This window comes from Spea bombifrons, chromosome 7 (genome assembly GCF_027358695.1).
Source record: "Spea bombifrons isolate aSpeBom1 chromosome 7, aSpeBom1.2.pri, whole genome shotgun sequence".
Lineage (NCBI taxonomy): Eukaryota > Metazoa > Chordata > Amphibia > Anura > Pelobatidae > Spea > Spea bombifrons.
The window spans coordinates 17075092-17090000 of record NC_071093.1 but is presented as its reverse complement, the minus strand read 5'-3'; the positions used below and the strand labels follow the sequence as shown (position 1 = coordinate 17090000).

Sequence of the window (14909 nt, the reverse complement as noted above, 5' to 3'; positions counted from 1 at the left end):
TAACTGTGGTAATTCTTGAGCTAATACATGCCAACGAGCGATGTTAAGTTTTCTTTTGAGGGAACTAGGGAATTGTGTTATTAAAATATCAATCAGATGGATTAATGCTTTATCTACAGCATACCATCTAAAAGACTTATGAATGTGTTATGTGCTTAAGATTACAACTGATCCAACAACAGATACATCCAAACACATATCAATGAAATCACAATATGTATTCCGATATATCTCCTGAAGGCTAATGTGTCTTCTAGCTACAATAACTACACTTATCCAGGTGAATGGGTATATGGATACACTTATGAAATATGCACCGATAAACCCACCCACTGGCTTATTAAGTTAAACAATCCCTGTTCTATCTCTTCTAACTTTTAAGGTTTTTGAACTGAAAACTTTCGCTTCTTCCAGAATGCAACAGAATATTTTGGAAACAACAACAGGATATCCAAGAATCCACAATGCGGCTATGATACAACAATACAAACTTTTACTAGAACGTTCCAAATATAAAACAATACAAATAACAGTACAATAACAATAATCCCCACATTAATTGACAGACTTACAACAAATACATATATATAAGTTCCTATTTACAATATTCAAACATGCATGTTCATAGTTACCTTCCCTGAGAGCTCCAGGTTAGTGATGTTACTTTTTCTCTTTACTTTCTCTCCTCCTCCTCTCCTCTTTACTTTCACTACCTGTCCCTTGATATACTAGAGGGTCCCAATTGAGTCTACTGGGAGATCCCTGATTGGACCCTGTGGTTGCCGTAGTTACCCTTTGAAGTTATTCCCTTTGGCCAACACCACACCCTGGGGTCTTTACAATCATGGGGCAGTAAAACCCAAAGATCTCCTGATCTGATTATTGACATGACACTCTATTTTATGCGAAAACCTGTCTTTCTTCCACACACCCTTCATCACGCATATCAGTGTTATCTAAACTAAGACAAAAGGTTTCCCAAATATTTATCATTCCCGGCCACCTCCCATGCATCTTGATTTAACTAGTATTAACAGAAACCATGATATATATATATATATATACACATACACATACATACCTACATATGCATATCTACACACATGTACATCCATACACCCGCATACACCTGTCCATATACATATATATTCACACAACTGCTTATAGTGTAACAAGCGCTGACCCCCAGGGATGCGTGCATTTATCAGACCAAAACCAATCCGGTGGGCTCGCCCCCGCCGGCCGCTTTGGTGACTCTAGATAACCTCTGGCCGATCGCATGTCCCCGTGACGGCGACGATACATTCGGATGTCTGCCCTATCAACTTTTGATGGTACTTTCTGTGCCTACCATGGTGACCACGGGTAACGGGTAACGGGGAATCAGGGTTCGATTCCGGAGAGGGAGCCTGAGAAACGGCTACCACATCCAAGGAAGGCAGCAGGCGCGCAAATTGCCCACTCCCGACTCGGGGAGGTAGTGATGAAAAATAACAATACAGGACTCTTTCGAGGCCCTGTAATTGGAATGAGTACACTTTAAATCCTTTAACGAGGATCTATTGGAGGGCAAGTCTGGTGCCAGCAGCCGTGGTAATTCCAGCTCCAATAGCGTATATTAAAGTTGCTGCAGTTAAAAAGCTCGTAGTTGGATCTTGGGATCGAGCTGGCGGTCCGCCGCGAGGCGAGTTATCGCCTGTCCCAGCCCCTGCCTCTCGGCGCCTCCCTGATGCTCTTGACTCTGCCTCCTCCCCCCTCCCATACACCACTCTGCCTCCTCCCCCCTCCCATACTCCACTCTGCCTCCTCCCCCCTCCCATACTCCACTCTGCCTCCCCTCCCACACACCACTCTGCCTCCTCCCCCTCCCACACACCACTCTGCCTCCTCCCCCTCCCACACACCACTCTGCCTCCTCCCCCCTCCCACACACCACTCTGCCTCCTCCCCCCTCCCACACACCACTCTGCCTCCTCCCCCCTCCCATACTCCACTCTGCCTCCCCTCCCACACACCACTCTGCCTCCTCCCCCTCCCACACACCACTCTGCCTCCTCCCCCTCCCACACACCACTCTGCCTCCTCCCATACACCACTCTACCTCCTGTCAGCAACGGAGGTTCACAAAACACCAGGGAGTCGGGAGAGAGGCAGAGTGGTGTATGGGAGGGTGGCTCCCATACATCCCTCTGACTCCTCCCCCTCCCATACACCACTCTGCCTCTCTCCCGACTCCTTGGTGTTTTGTGAACCTCCGTTGCTGACAGGCACTTTCACTGCAGCTTCATAGAAGCCTCAGTGTAAGTGAAGGGCAGTAACGGAGGCTGTCTGTGCGATGCAGACCCCCACCAGCTGAAAGAGGATGATCCTCTGCAGGAGACCTTGATTCTTTGTCAGCCGGTGGGGGTCTGCGCGATGTGCACAGACAGCCTCCGTTACTCACCTTCACTTACGCTGAGGCTTCTATGAAGCTGCAGTGAAAGTGCCTGTCAGAACGGAGGTTCACAAAACACCAAGGAGTCGGGAGAGAGGCAGAGCAGTGTATGGGGGGGGGCGGAAGTGAGAGACCGGCCGACAGTGAGGGGAATCCAGGTCCCCTGCAGCGTTGTGGGGGATCTGGATTCTAGTGTTATAATCCGATCTCTGTTTGAGGTCGGATTATATAAGGAGAGGAGTTTGAAAAAAAACTCTTTTTATAATCGATAAAAATCGATTTGACTAATCAATAATGAAAATCGTTGTCAACGATTTTAATTATCAATTATTATCGATTTTATCGATTAGTTGTTTCAGCCCTAATTATTACATCAAGAGATAATGTCTCTCATGTGAAATATGTACAAATTTCATATAGTTGGTTTCTATAAATATATCAGAGACCGAGTGGATGACACAATAGTACTGCTGTTTGTTATGTAAAGCATTTAAAATATAGTCCTCTGTGAAAAAAAGAGTATATCATATTATTCACAGTTTGTAGGTGATAACACTTATCAGTGTTCGGTGTGTCTGTGAAGACTTCCTTAGCAATCCTTTCTATGAAAATGTTTTTAGATACTGTGTGTCTTTATTGTGATTTTTCGGGAGAATTAAATATGCGATCTCACCGATCTTCTTATGATGTGTCCCGCGGAGCTCTCACACTTACCCTGTAGGCTTTATTGACCGTGCCTAGCCGCTGCCGAGTTAGCGGATTGCTGGCAGTTGTGGGCGCAGGGAGGGAGAGGTCTGCTGAGTAGGTTAATGGAGGTCCTTGATGTCAGCAGTGTTATCCTCGTGCGTGATGGGCACAATATAGATAAAAAAAATAAAAAAAAATTGTTGATTTAACAAGTCAATCTTACTCGGTCCGGAGTGCCGTGAGCAGTGAGCAGTGTTGATATTGATGCAGGTTATGCACAGGGGGAATAGCAGGCTAAACGCGTTTTCGAAGCACACTTGGCTTCTTTTTCAATAGCTCTGTTGGTAATGAAAAAATGTGGGCCTTATATGTGGATCTGAGTGCACATGATTGGATACTTGCTAATGGGTGTTAAAACATTTGTGGAATGGATTAACAAGGGACTGGGGGGGGCGAACTGGATTAAAGGACTCTTCTTAGATCAGTTACAGTCCTATGAATTGAATGAATGACATGAGCAATGCAATAGTGGAAGGACAGTGATGTGGAACATCTAATGATATGAAAATCTCTGTACGAATGTAAGAATATAAATAAAAATAAAAAATATAATCTAAAAATAGGATATATAAAAATAAATATCAAAATGGAGGTCATGAATATTAATAATAACAATAATAATAATGGAAGGCATAAATGAAATATACACAAAAATGAAATATACATAAAAAAGGGGGGAAACATTTGTAGGAGAGGGTAGGCCCTTCTGCGGGGGGAGTCTAGGCGCTGGGTAATCAGCCTGGGTCATGATTCACCGTGCGACAATGTGGGGGCCTGTCTCTCATCACATAAAGTCAAAAATTTAAAGTTCTGCATTGAGTCCCTTTGGGGCTATTGTGTCCATCTGGAAAATCAGTTTAGATTCAGCTCTTGACATTTTGGCAATAAAATTGCCTCCTCTCCGATCTCGATGTATTGTCTGGAGAGCTGCATATGTGGTACCTCTAATGTGACAATTATGGTGTTCTTTATAGTGTGCTGATAAAGTGTGTTTTTCAAAACCTCTTTTGATGTTGTAAAAATGTTCAGCTATACTTTTTTGGGGTTCTTGATGTACGTCCTACATATTGTTTGCCACATGGGCATTGAATGATATATATAAATGTTTTTGCTATTACAGGTAAGCAATTCTCTGATAGTGTACTATAGGATACTATAGTTTCTGTTTTTTTAGGAAATGTGATTTTGCAGCTGTTACATTCTGTGCATCTATGGAAGCCCTTGGATCCCGAAATAGATGATTGGTGTTTGTTATATTGTGTGTCTTTAGTGAGTTTGGTTGTGGGAGCGATCTTCAAACCTAAGTTCGGAGCTTTTGTGAAAACAATGGGGGCTTGTGAAGGAAGTGACAGACCTATTGTTTTGTCGGTTTGTAGTAGGTGCCAATGTTTATTTATTATTTTCTTGATCTGGCGGTGTGCTGTGTTGAAGGGTAGGACTAATTTGGCTGTTTGTTCTATATTTTCTTTTGTTTGTTGTTGTGATTTGTCTATGAAAAAGGTTTCTCGGTTTTGTTGTTTAGCTTTATTGTAAGAGTGTTCGAGTAGTTGTTTGGGGTAATGTTTTTGTTGTAATTGGTTAGAGACTGGGCTTCTTGGTCAAACTGGTGTATATCTGTGCAGTTGCATCTGATCCGTCTGTATTGTCCATATGGAATGTTTGTGAGCCATTGTGGTAGATGGCAGCTATCAAACCTGATGTAACAGTTTTTTGCTGTTGGTTTGTGGTAAGTGTTGCAAACAAGTTTGTCACTGAGTACTTTTATGTTTAGGTCTAGAAATTCGATTTGTTCTGTGCTAATATTGGGGGTAAACTGGAGGTTATAGATATTATGATTGAGTTGATCTATGAAAGTTTGCATTGATTGTGTTGTATCTTTCCAAATGATAATGATGTCATCGATATATCTTTTCCAGAGGACCAGGTTCGCACCCAGGTGGAGGGATATGGTCTGTTCCTCCCAAAAGGCCATAAAAAGGTTAGCGAAACTAGGCGCGAACCTGGTCCCCACCGCGGTTCCGAGAACCTGGAGGTAGAATTGGTCATTAAAGCAGAAAAAATTGTGAGTGAGAATATATCGTATGCCTTCTAGTATGAATGTGATATGTTCCTGAGGGATGTTGCTTTTGGATAGGTAGTGATCTATTGCTTGTATTCCCTGTTCGTGATTAATAGACGTATAGAGTGAACTATCATCTAAAGTTGCTAGACACCAATTGGGTTGCCATTGTATGGTTTCAATTATTTTGATTATTTGTGTTGTATCTTTGATGTATGATGGAGTTTATTTTACATATGGTTGTAGTATGATATCAATGTATTCTGATAAGTGGGAAGTTATTGATTCTATTCCTGAAATAATAGGTCTGCCTGGTGATTTGGTTGGATTTTTATGAATCTTTGGAATACAGTAAAAAACGGGTATACGGTTTTCTGTATTAATGAGATATTCATATTCCTGTTTAGTCAAAATTTGTTGTTCAGAGGCTTTTTTACATAATTTTTGGAGTTCTCTAGTGTATGTTTCTGTTGGGTTATGTGTTAAAGTTTTGTAAGTTTTGGTGTCTGCTAATTGTGTGTCACATTCTGCGTTATATGCGTCGACATCTAAAATAACTATACCGCCTCCCTTATCTGCTGGACACATCACAATTTTATTATCTTTTTGTAATTCTTTCATTGCCCGGATTTCTTTCGCTGTTAGATTGTATATGATTTAGGGGCAGTTATGGTTGATGGGGTCTTCAGGGTTAATTTAGGGGCAGTTATGGTTGATGGGGTCTTCAGGGTTAATTTAGGGGCAGTTGTGGTTGATAGGGTCTTCAGGGATAATTTAGGAGGAGTTATGGTTGATGGGGTCTTTAGGGATAATTTAGGGGCAGTTATGGTTAATGGGGTCTTTAGGGTTAATTTAGGGGCACTTATGGTTGATGGCGTCTTCAGGGTTAATTTAGGGGCAGTTATGGTTGATGGGGTATTTAGGGTTAATTTAAGGACATTTATGGTTAATGGGGTCTTTAGGTTTAATTTAGGGGCAGTTATGGGTAATGGGGTGTTTAGGGTTAATTTAAGGGCAGTTATGGTTAATGGTGTCTTTAGGGTTAATTTAGTTACAGTTATGGTTAATTTAGGGGCAGTTATGGTTAATGGGGTCTTTAGGGTTAACGTAGGGGCAGTTATGGTTGATGCTGTCTTTAGGGTTAATTTAGGAACAGTTATGGTTAATGGGGTCTGTAGGATTCATTTAAGGGTAGTTATAGTTAATGGAGTCTTTAGGGTTAATTTAGGGGCGGTTATGGTTGATGGGGTGTTTAGGGTTAATTTAATGATGAGGACTGAGAGTTATTATTACTGAGAGTAATTTAATTAATGAAATAAAGTTAACTTAAGGTGCAGTTAGAGGTAAAGGGGTGTAAACTAAGGGGAATCTAAATCGTGGGGGAAGTGACGTTTAATCCTGTATTTATTTATAAAGGTATTCTGTCAGTGTGATGTGAATGAGTCTGTGAACAAGTGGGCAATATGACATATATGGGGGGGTATAAGGCATATCAAGGGGCACAGTGGCATATCAGGGGGTATAAGACATATAGGGTATATAAGGCATATGTGGGGAGGGTGGAGTGGCATATCTGGGAGGCATGTGGCATATCTGGGGGTATGTGGCATATCTGGGAGGCAGTGTGGCAAGCCAGGGCTCAAATGTTCATAACTGGGGGGGCAGGTTGGGAAATAAAAACACGAACTACATTTTTATCAAAGTTTGTTTATTCTGCTGCTTGTTTTTAACATCCTGTTTGTTTATTAAATTAAATTATTTTAAATAAATTATTTTTTTATCCAATTAATCGAAAAAATAAAATCGGCCAACTAATCGATTAGGAAAATAAATTTGCCAATTTAAAAAAATAGGTATGTGTATATGAGAAAGAGATATCCCTTGCTTGCAGTGTAAGTGCAGTAGTTAAATCTGTAACCTGCCACCCCAACCCACTTGACAGCTACGCTGGGATTGACAGCTGCACCCCCATATTACATTTATATTGCACGCTATTATATATGTGTCTAACAATAAAAGAGTGCCATTTATGAGTTCTGGGGCCCCATCTAACTCATTAGTTCACTGTAAATATTAGCTATAAAAGGTATTTTGTTAAATATATAATGTATAAATACCTGCAGTTAAAGAAAGTTCCTCGCACGGTGTGCAAGCTCCACAGCAGAAAGGTGTACAAACATCAACGTGGCCGTCGGACAGGCTGGTCCAAAGAGAAATCTCCCTGACCATATTATCTAAAATAAAAACATCTTCATAGAGTTCACATTTCTTTTGCTGGAGTCCTGACGCTCTCCAATTCACTTTGCCAGGAAATCAGCTGTCTTGGGATGGATACCTCAAATGGCACTCTGTGTGTGGAGAACCAGTGTAATCTTTGTACCTGCAATTGCGACTATTTCCTATGCCTGGAAAGGACATGGCCCTTCTGCTGGATAAGAACTAGTCGCACTCGCATCCAAGCTTAAATACCCGACTCCAACTGAATTACTACCTCGTCGTGGACGTATGAATGCCTGTTTGCGTAACAAGCCTCACTTTCGCTCAGTGGTCGTTGATTGGATAGAATGGCGGAATAGCGTAATTGATCTTTTTTTTTTTTTTTTTTCTTCAATATAGCTTTATTTTTTGTTGTCAAGTGGCGAAGTCGTCGGCAAAGGTTATTCGAGAATCAGTGCCGTTTCCAGTGACGCTTTTTCCGTTTCCGTTCAGAGTGCCCCCTCAAGGAGACTAAAGGCTGCAGGTAAGGGAGGTTTACGTCTAAGCGTATACTGAGGCAAGAGATCCGCTCAGCTGTTAATAATGACAGCTCAAGGGTTGTAATTGGAACAAAGATACACGTGCATAGGTTATAAATGTGGTGTTTTACCATGCCTTAGATGTGTATGGTGGTCGGTTGTATCCACTTTCCTTTAATTAATTATTCTGTTCTGGGCCCCCGTTTGCCCCAAGGATTGTCGCGTAAACCTGTTCTTTAGATTGTTGTGTTGTCCCGCTTGGTATTGCATGAGAGGCATTGTGCAGAACCATAATGCACTCACCCATTTGCCTCCCCCAACTATTTTCTGTGCAGGAGATGTGTTTGGTATCACCGTGCACATGCGGTACATACGCAGGTCCATGGAGGAGGTCAGCTGTAGCTGCAATTTCTACAGGGTCCACTAAGGTGTCATTAAATTGAAAATTGACTAAACACAGTGCACTTTTAACACAATGTTAATATGCACCTTATGACTCGTTACTTATATCATGATCTGTCGGGAAGGAAGGTGTTATAGATTTGATCTAGGGGTTTCCCTTAAATTATGTATTGCTAATATATTTAAGGGTGATATGAAGTAAAATAAATGGTCTGATAATGTTTTTTTTTTACGAGTACGTTAGATATGCTTTATGCCATTTAAAGACAGGACTTTTCATTTATTGATCCGATTCCATAGCACTGTTGCAAAAGAAAAGTACAGCATGATCATTAATGTTAGAATTGACAATAACAAAAAAGAGATGTTCAGACATACTGCTGCAGGATTAGAAGAGAGAACTCTAATCTTGTATTTTGATTACTACCTATTAATATGTTAAAATCAAAGTCTGATGCTGTATTTCTGGATGTGGTATCTCTGATGTGTCGTTTTTTAACAACATGTTACAGATGGCCTGTAATCTACAATAACCATGTCTCACAGGTATGGGCCACGGACATGAACACCATGGGCATGGAAAGCTTCACCTACCTGATTATAGGCAGTGGAAAATAGAGGGGACACCGCTAGAAGAAGTACAAGCGAGGCTAGCTAAACGAGGCTTGAGGGATCCATGGCTAAGGTATACCCAAAACAGACACGGGATTGCCTTAATTTGTGTGCTGAACTTTGATTCGGCAAGAGAAACATTAATACAAGAGAGGATGTAAAAAGAGTATCTGCGTTGCTATGTTTACATTTTTACCATGCATCCTAAAAGCTGCTGTCATGCATGTTGCATATCTTTTACATGTGTTCATAAACGGTGTCAGTAGAACAATTTTCCGGCTAACAGCAAACAATGCTTTGTTATTGTTTTAGTATGTTTTAAATATTTTTATTATTATTATTTATGAAGAGGCAGGCTCCCTACCATACTGAGCAATAAAGGAGGGAAATACTTACGTACTGATCCTTTTATCAAACATTTTAAATTGTTCGCTTAAAGACACTTTGGGGAGACCAGGCTGTCAACGTACAGCCTTTTCACCATGATCCTGGGTGATTATAAGCAATGGCTGCCAGATATGTCACTTACCCTACATACCTTGTTTGCCGCCTATTGCCACATGGTAAAAAATGTTTCTACAACATTGTTCTTTTTCCCTCTTGACACAGCCTATTCCCTAACTTGCATTTGTATTTTTGTTTCACAGGAATGAGGCCTGGAGATATATGGGAGGATATGCTAAACCTGCTACCTTTAAGGATGTCATTGCCAGAGGCTTTAAATGGGGCTTTGCTGCGTTTGTTGTGGCTCTGGGGGTTGAGTATGTCTTGTTTCCTCCAAAGAAATCTGGAGGTCACCATTAAAAGAACAGTGTATTCATTAAGTATCCAGTTTGTGTAGCACTTGCAAGAAATATATCTATTAAAAGTGGGATTGTTGAATTATATGGTGTAGCTTGTGTAATATTTTTTCATTAAGATTATGGATGCAAATGTATAGAAAGTGGAGGAGGAACATTAATAATGTACAGTAATTATGTAAAGATTCACCACAATTTTGTAACTACGACCTTCTCATGGTGGTGATGGAACGTATATACATTTTGGCTTGCAGATATCAAAATAAGGCTTGATCTTTAAATTAAATTGAGTTCTCTGTCATTGAGTAGCCTTCAACATAAATTGTACTGTAAAGTTGGCATACCATTGGAGATTTGGTAATATATGTACCATTTTTAAAGAACACATGAGTGAGCAGGCAAAACACATTTATTGTATTTCTTATGGGATTCATATTCAACTGTAGGTTATAACCGAATGGCACAATCATAAAACAAAACATGGCAACAAAAGTCTGCATACCCTTAGTTCGTAATACTGTGTATTGCCCCCTTTAGAATCAATAACGGCGTGCAGTCTAGGGATGCAACCAACGATTTTCATAATCAATTAGTTGGCCAAATATATCACAGGTAAGCTGTTTGGAGGTAAGGATGGTACTGATAAGCTGCTTGAGGCAAAGGTGGCGTTTACAAGCTGTTTGGAGGCAGAGGCTGCGAGTGATGCTTGGTGAAGTTGGGGACCGCAGGGGAATTTTCCACCCAGGGCCTGTGGTTTCTAGTTACACTCCTGCGCGTGCAGCCACATTCACCCATTTGTTGGACGCACCTACAACGAACATCAGGCAGGTGCTCTAACATACACAGGCAGACACACATGCATACACTAACATACATAACCAGACATAAATACCCAGACACACATACATACCCAGGCAGACACACATTAACATGCGTACCCAGACAGCTCGCTTACCTGTGAAGCACCGGCCTGTCTTTGATGCACCCCGCCCTGCGGGCTGCCGCACTACCTCCTTGTCCTGAAAGTTAGAGATATAAAGAGTTACTGTTGGTCCAGGTGTTAGCACTTACCTCTTTATCCCTACTTCTATAACATGCCTCCGTCTATCCCACCCCGCCAGGATTTGCCAATGGTATGTACACAGTAGCGTACCTAGCGGGGGGCGGGGGGGGCGGTCCGCACCGGGTGCCGCTCATCAGGGGGTGCCAACTTGCCGGCACCCGGCACCCCTCCAGAGACGGACAGTAATGTCCGCCGCTGGAGGAGCAGGCTCGCAAGAGAGCGGTATCGGAGGTCTTTAACAGACCTCCAGCTCCCTTGAGTGATTTTAAGCCGGTTCCCTTGAACCGGCTTAAAATCACTCAAGGGAGCCGGAGGTCTGTTAAAGACCTCCGATTCTGCTCCCTTGCGATCCGCGCGGCAACTGCTGCTGTGCAGAGGGCACTGTGGGCGCGGCTTCAATGCCGCCGGGATCTGACAACAAACCCCGGCGGCACTGAAGCCGCGCCCACAGTGCCCTCTGACCCGGAAGAAGACAGAAGAAGAGGAGCGAAGAGGAAGACTGCTGTAAAAAGAAAAGACTGCTGTAAGAAGAAAAGAAGTAGAAAAGAAGGTAGGAAATCATTCATTAAGACTGAGTGACAGTGAGAGTGGATTGGTATATGTGTGGAATCTGTGGATTGGTATATGTGTGGATTGGTATGTGTGGAATCTGTGGATTGGTATGTGTGGAATCTGTGGATTAGTATGTGTGGTATGTGTGGAATCTGTGGATTGGTATGTGTGGTATGTGTGGAATCTGTGGATTGGTATGTGTGGAATCTGGATTGGTATACGTGTGGATTGGTATGTGTGGAATCTGTGGATTGGTAAGTGTGTGAGAGTGATGGGTGTTATGCTGTACCATTTCCAATGTCTTTTTCATTATAATTATGCTCTAAAGTACATCATAACTCCCATCACTCTATACTGTTCCGTACAGTGGCAGAGCTGGGAGACAGAGGCCTTGCACCCCCACCGCAGGGTGCTGGTCAGGTTCTATGTGGGCAATGTGGACGCTGGCTTTGGGGTGTGCAATCTGTGATCTATGCCTGTAATTTAGGGTGTTTTATCTATAACTTTAATGCTGAGTTTTTATGTGAATTCCAATTGATCAATACCTGAAAAGCTGGGTTTGTGTGTTAATGTGTTGGTCTATATCTGCTATGCTATGTTTCTATACATTATTTATGTTTACCAGCAAATACAGGATTTGTATGTCTTATTCAGTTGATCAATACCTGGGGTACTGTTTCCATGTGTTGTTTATTTGATCTATACCTTCAGTGCTGAGTGATTTCCAGTTGATCTATACCTGCAATGCTGGGTTTGTGTGTTCTGTTGATTTATACATGCTATGTTTCCATACATTATTTATGTATACCTGTAAATACAGGATATTTATGTCTTATTCAGTTGCACGTGCTGTTTCCATGTGTTGTTTATTTGATCTATACCTGAACTACAGGGAGTAATTAAAAGAGAGTTGTGGTTTAGTGACGTAGGGGACAAATGGACTTTGGGGATGATTACGGGGAGAGGACCTCCCAATGTCACGGTGCAGTCAGAAGAAGGGAAGGCTGTACTGACTCTCACAGTCTTCCCCTGATCTGCAGTTGAGGGCAGTACAACATAATCCCTATCACTATACATCGATCTAGACATTTACAATAATGCAGCATAACCCCTACCACTATATACTAAGCCAGACACTGAAGTGGTAGGCCTACACCACATCAATGGCTTTGTATATAGTGATATGGGTTATGCTGCATTATTGTAAATGTCAGGCTCAATGTATAGTGATATGGATTACGCTGCCCCACCGTCAATGTGTGCTCAGTATAAAGTGATAGGTGTTATCCTGTATCACCGGCAATGTGGGCCTCGGTATATATTAACAGTTATGTTGTACCACCGTCAGCGCGTGCCTCAGTATATAATGGAAACAGTTATGTTGTACTACTGTCAGCGCGTGTTTCAGTATATAATGATAGCAGTTGTGCTGCACAACTGTCAATGTCTGCCTCAGTGTATAATGATAGTTATGTTGTACTACTATAAGTGTCTAGCTCAGTATATAAAGATAGCGGTTATGCTGTACCACCATCAATATCTGGCTCAGTTATAGTGATAGGTATTATGCTGTTCCACTGTAGTATCTGGCTCAGTGTATAGTGATAGGAGTTATGCTGTTTCACTGTAATGTTTGCCTCAATATATAATGAAATTACTTAAGCTGCACCACCGTCAATGTCTGTCTCAGTATAGAGTGATAGGCATTATGCTGTACCACCGTCACTGCCTGGCTCAGTATATAGTGATATGTGTCATGCTATACCACAGTCAGTGTCTGGTTCATATGGTATATATAATCATGAGTCGACATGGCAACACCACTATATATGCAAATGCTTAAATAAAAAGAGAACAATGTTATGGTGACTCCTGATTATAATATCAGAATTTTTTTTAGTTTATAGTGTCTTTAGCTGCTTAGCCAGTACTTAATTTGTAATGTTTGTCACTCATTTGTTAGGGTTATTAAAGAAAGCACTATTATGTTTGTTAAATGTTATTTAAACTTTTATATTTGGGGGGGGGGTGCCACTTACAGGATCCGCCCCGGGTGCCAAATACTCTAGGTACGCCCCTGTATGTACAGTATAAGTGTATAGTGTTTGAAGTTGGAGTGGTTGTGTGTGTGTGTTTATGTATCTGCAAGTGTATGGTGCTTGAATGACTGTGTGTGTATATTTATGTATGTGTAAGGTGTTAGATATTGTGTGTAGAGCTGCCCCAGACTATCATCACACCCATTCAAATCATAATTCATATGTCATGTTTCTCCCCACTGCCATCATTATATTCCTCCCGCCATCATCATCATTATATTCCTCCCCGCCATCATCTTCTTCATATTCTTCCCATCTTCATCCTATTTCTCAAACCATCATTTCCACGCCCTATTATTATCACCCTGTCTTGTACCAAAATCATCCCCCTCCATCTCTATACTCGGCATTATTTCCCCTTCATAACCCCCAGCGTAATTCCCTCACCTTCCTGTTGTATGCCTGTGTGCAAATGACTGCCTGTAGGTCCACAGAGAAGTCTTGTTTTGTGTGTCTGCCGAGCCAGATACTGTAGTGCTGTATATGGTAACAAACCCTAGCACTGTATACAGTAATAACCTGTCAGTGCTATATACAGTAATATACCCATCAATGCTATATACAGTAATTTAACTCCCTGCTGTCTATACAGTAATAACCCTCTGCTCTGTATACAGTGTTGAGAAAAAAATGGTTTTATGTCATTTTGTTCTAATAAACTCCATTTATCTGCAGACCTGGAGGCCATCGTTGTTGTCAGTCGTGATATTTTGTGTGATGTTTCCTGCTCAAACACAACACTGAGCTAATGATTTATGGCAATTCTAAGGTCCTTTCCTCCATAGACTTTTATTATTTAGGGTGTCGGGCTGGGTGATTAAGTCTGAGCCATTCTATTGTTTCCCAAAGGCAGTATGAAAAGGAGTCGGGTTGTTTGATAACAGTGAGAATGGCTAATATGCTGCTGCCTGAAGGCATTATATTATGGAGTCTGAACTACAACTGGATTAAAAAAACGAAAAAGCAAAATATTTTCAAAAAATTTTTTTTAGAAAGGGGACAGAACAATATTTTGAAAATTTTATTTCGATCTGATACTACTAATAATTTACGGGTAACCGTTATTTCTGTTTTTTGATGAACATGAAGAATGCAGCTTATCCCTGGAGTCACATTTCGGTTGACAGCACCCAACTCATTCTGTTCACAAGTCACATATGACATATTTTTATTTTTTTTTACAGTAAGTTGTTTTATTAAATACTGGAATTAACGCTAGTCTTATCTCAGCTATGGCAGTTCCCCATCAAACAGTAAAGTGTGAGTTAAGAATTAATGTATGCATTTGTACAATATTTCTTAACATGATTGTATACAAAACAAGAGATGAATAAAAAATCTATCACTTCTAAGTCTCCTTGTTCTTTATAACCAAAAAAAGACAATACCTCTGTAGTTTATCTATA

At 41.2% G+C, this 14909-nt stretch overlaps 1 protein-coding gene across 1 annotated transcript; it reads left to right on the top strand.

The window, feature by feature from the left end:
* The first annotated feature begins 7846 nt into the window (after positions 1–7846).
* NDUFB3 (NADH:ubiquinone oxidoreductase subunit B3) lies at positions 7847–9876 on the top strand. The gene is made up of 3 exons (XM_053472262.1): positions 7847–7980; positions 8924–9062; positions 9637–9876. The coding sequence occupies exons 2-3, from the start codon at positions 8926–8928 to the stop codon at positions 9791–9793; spliced, it is 294 nt and encodes a 97-aa protein (XP_053328237.1). The 5' UTR covers positions 7847–7980; positions 8924–8925; the 3' UTR covers positions 9794–9876.
* The last annotated feature ends 5033 nt before the right edge of the window (positions 9877–14909 follow it).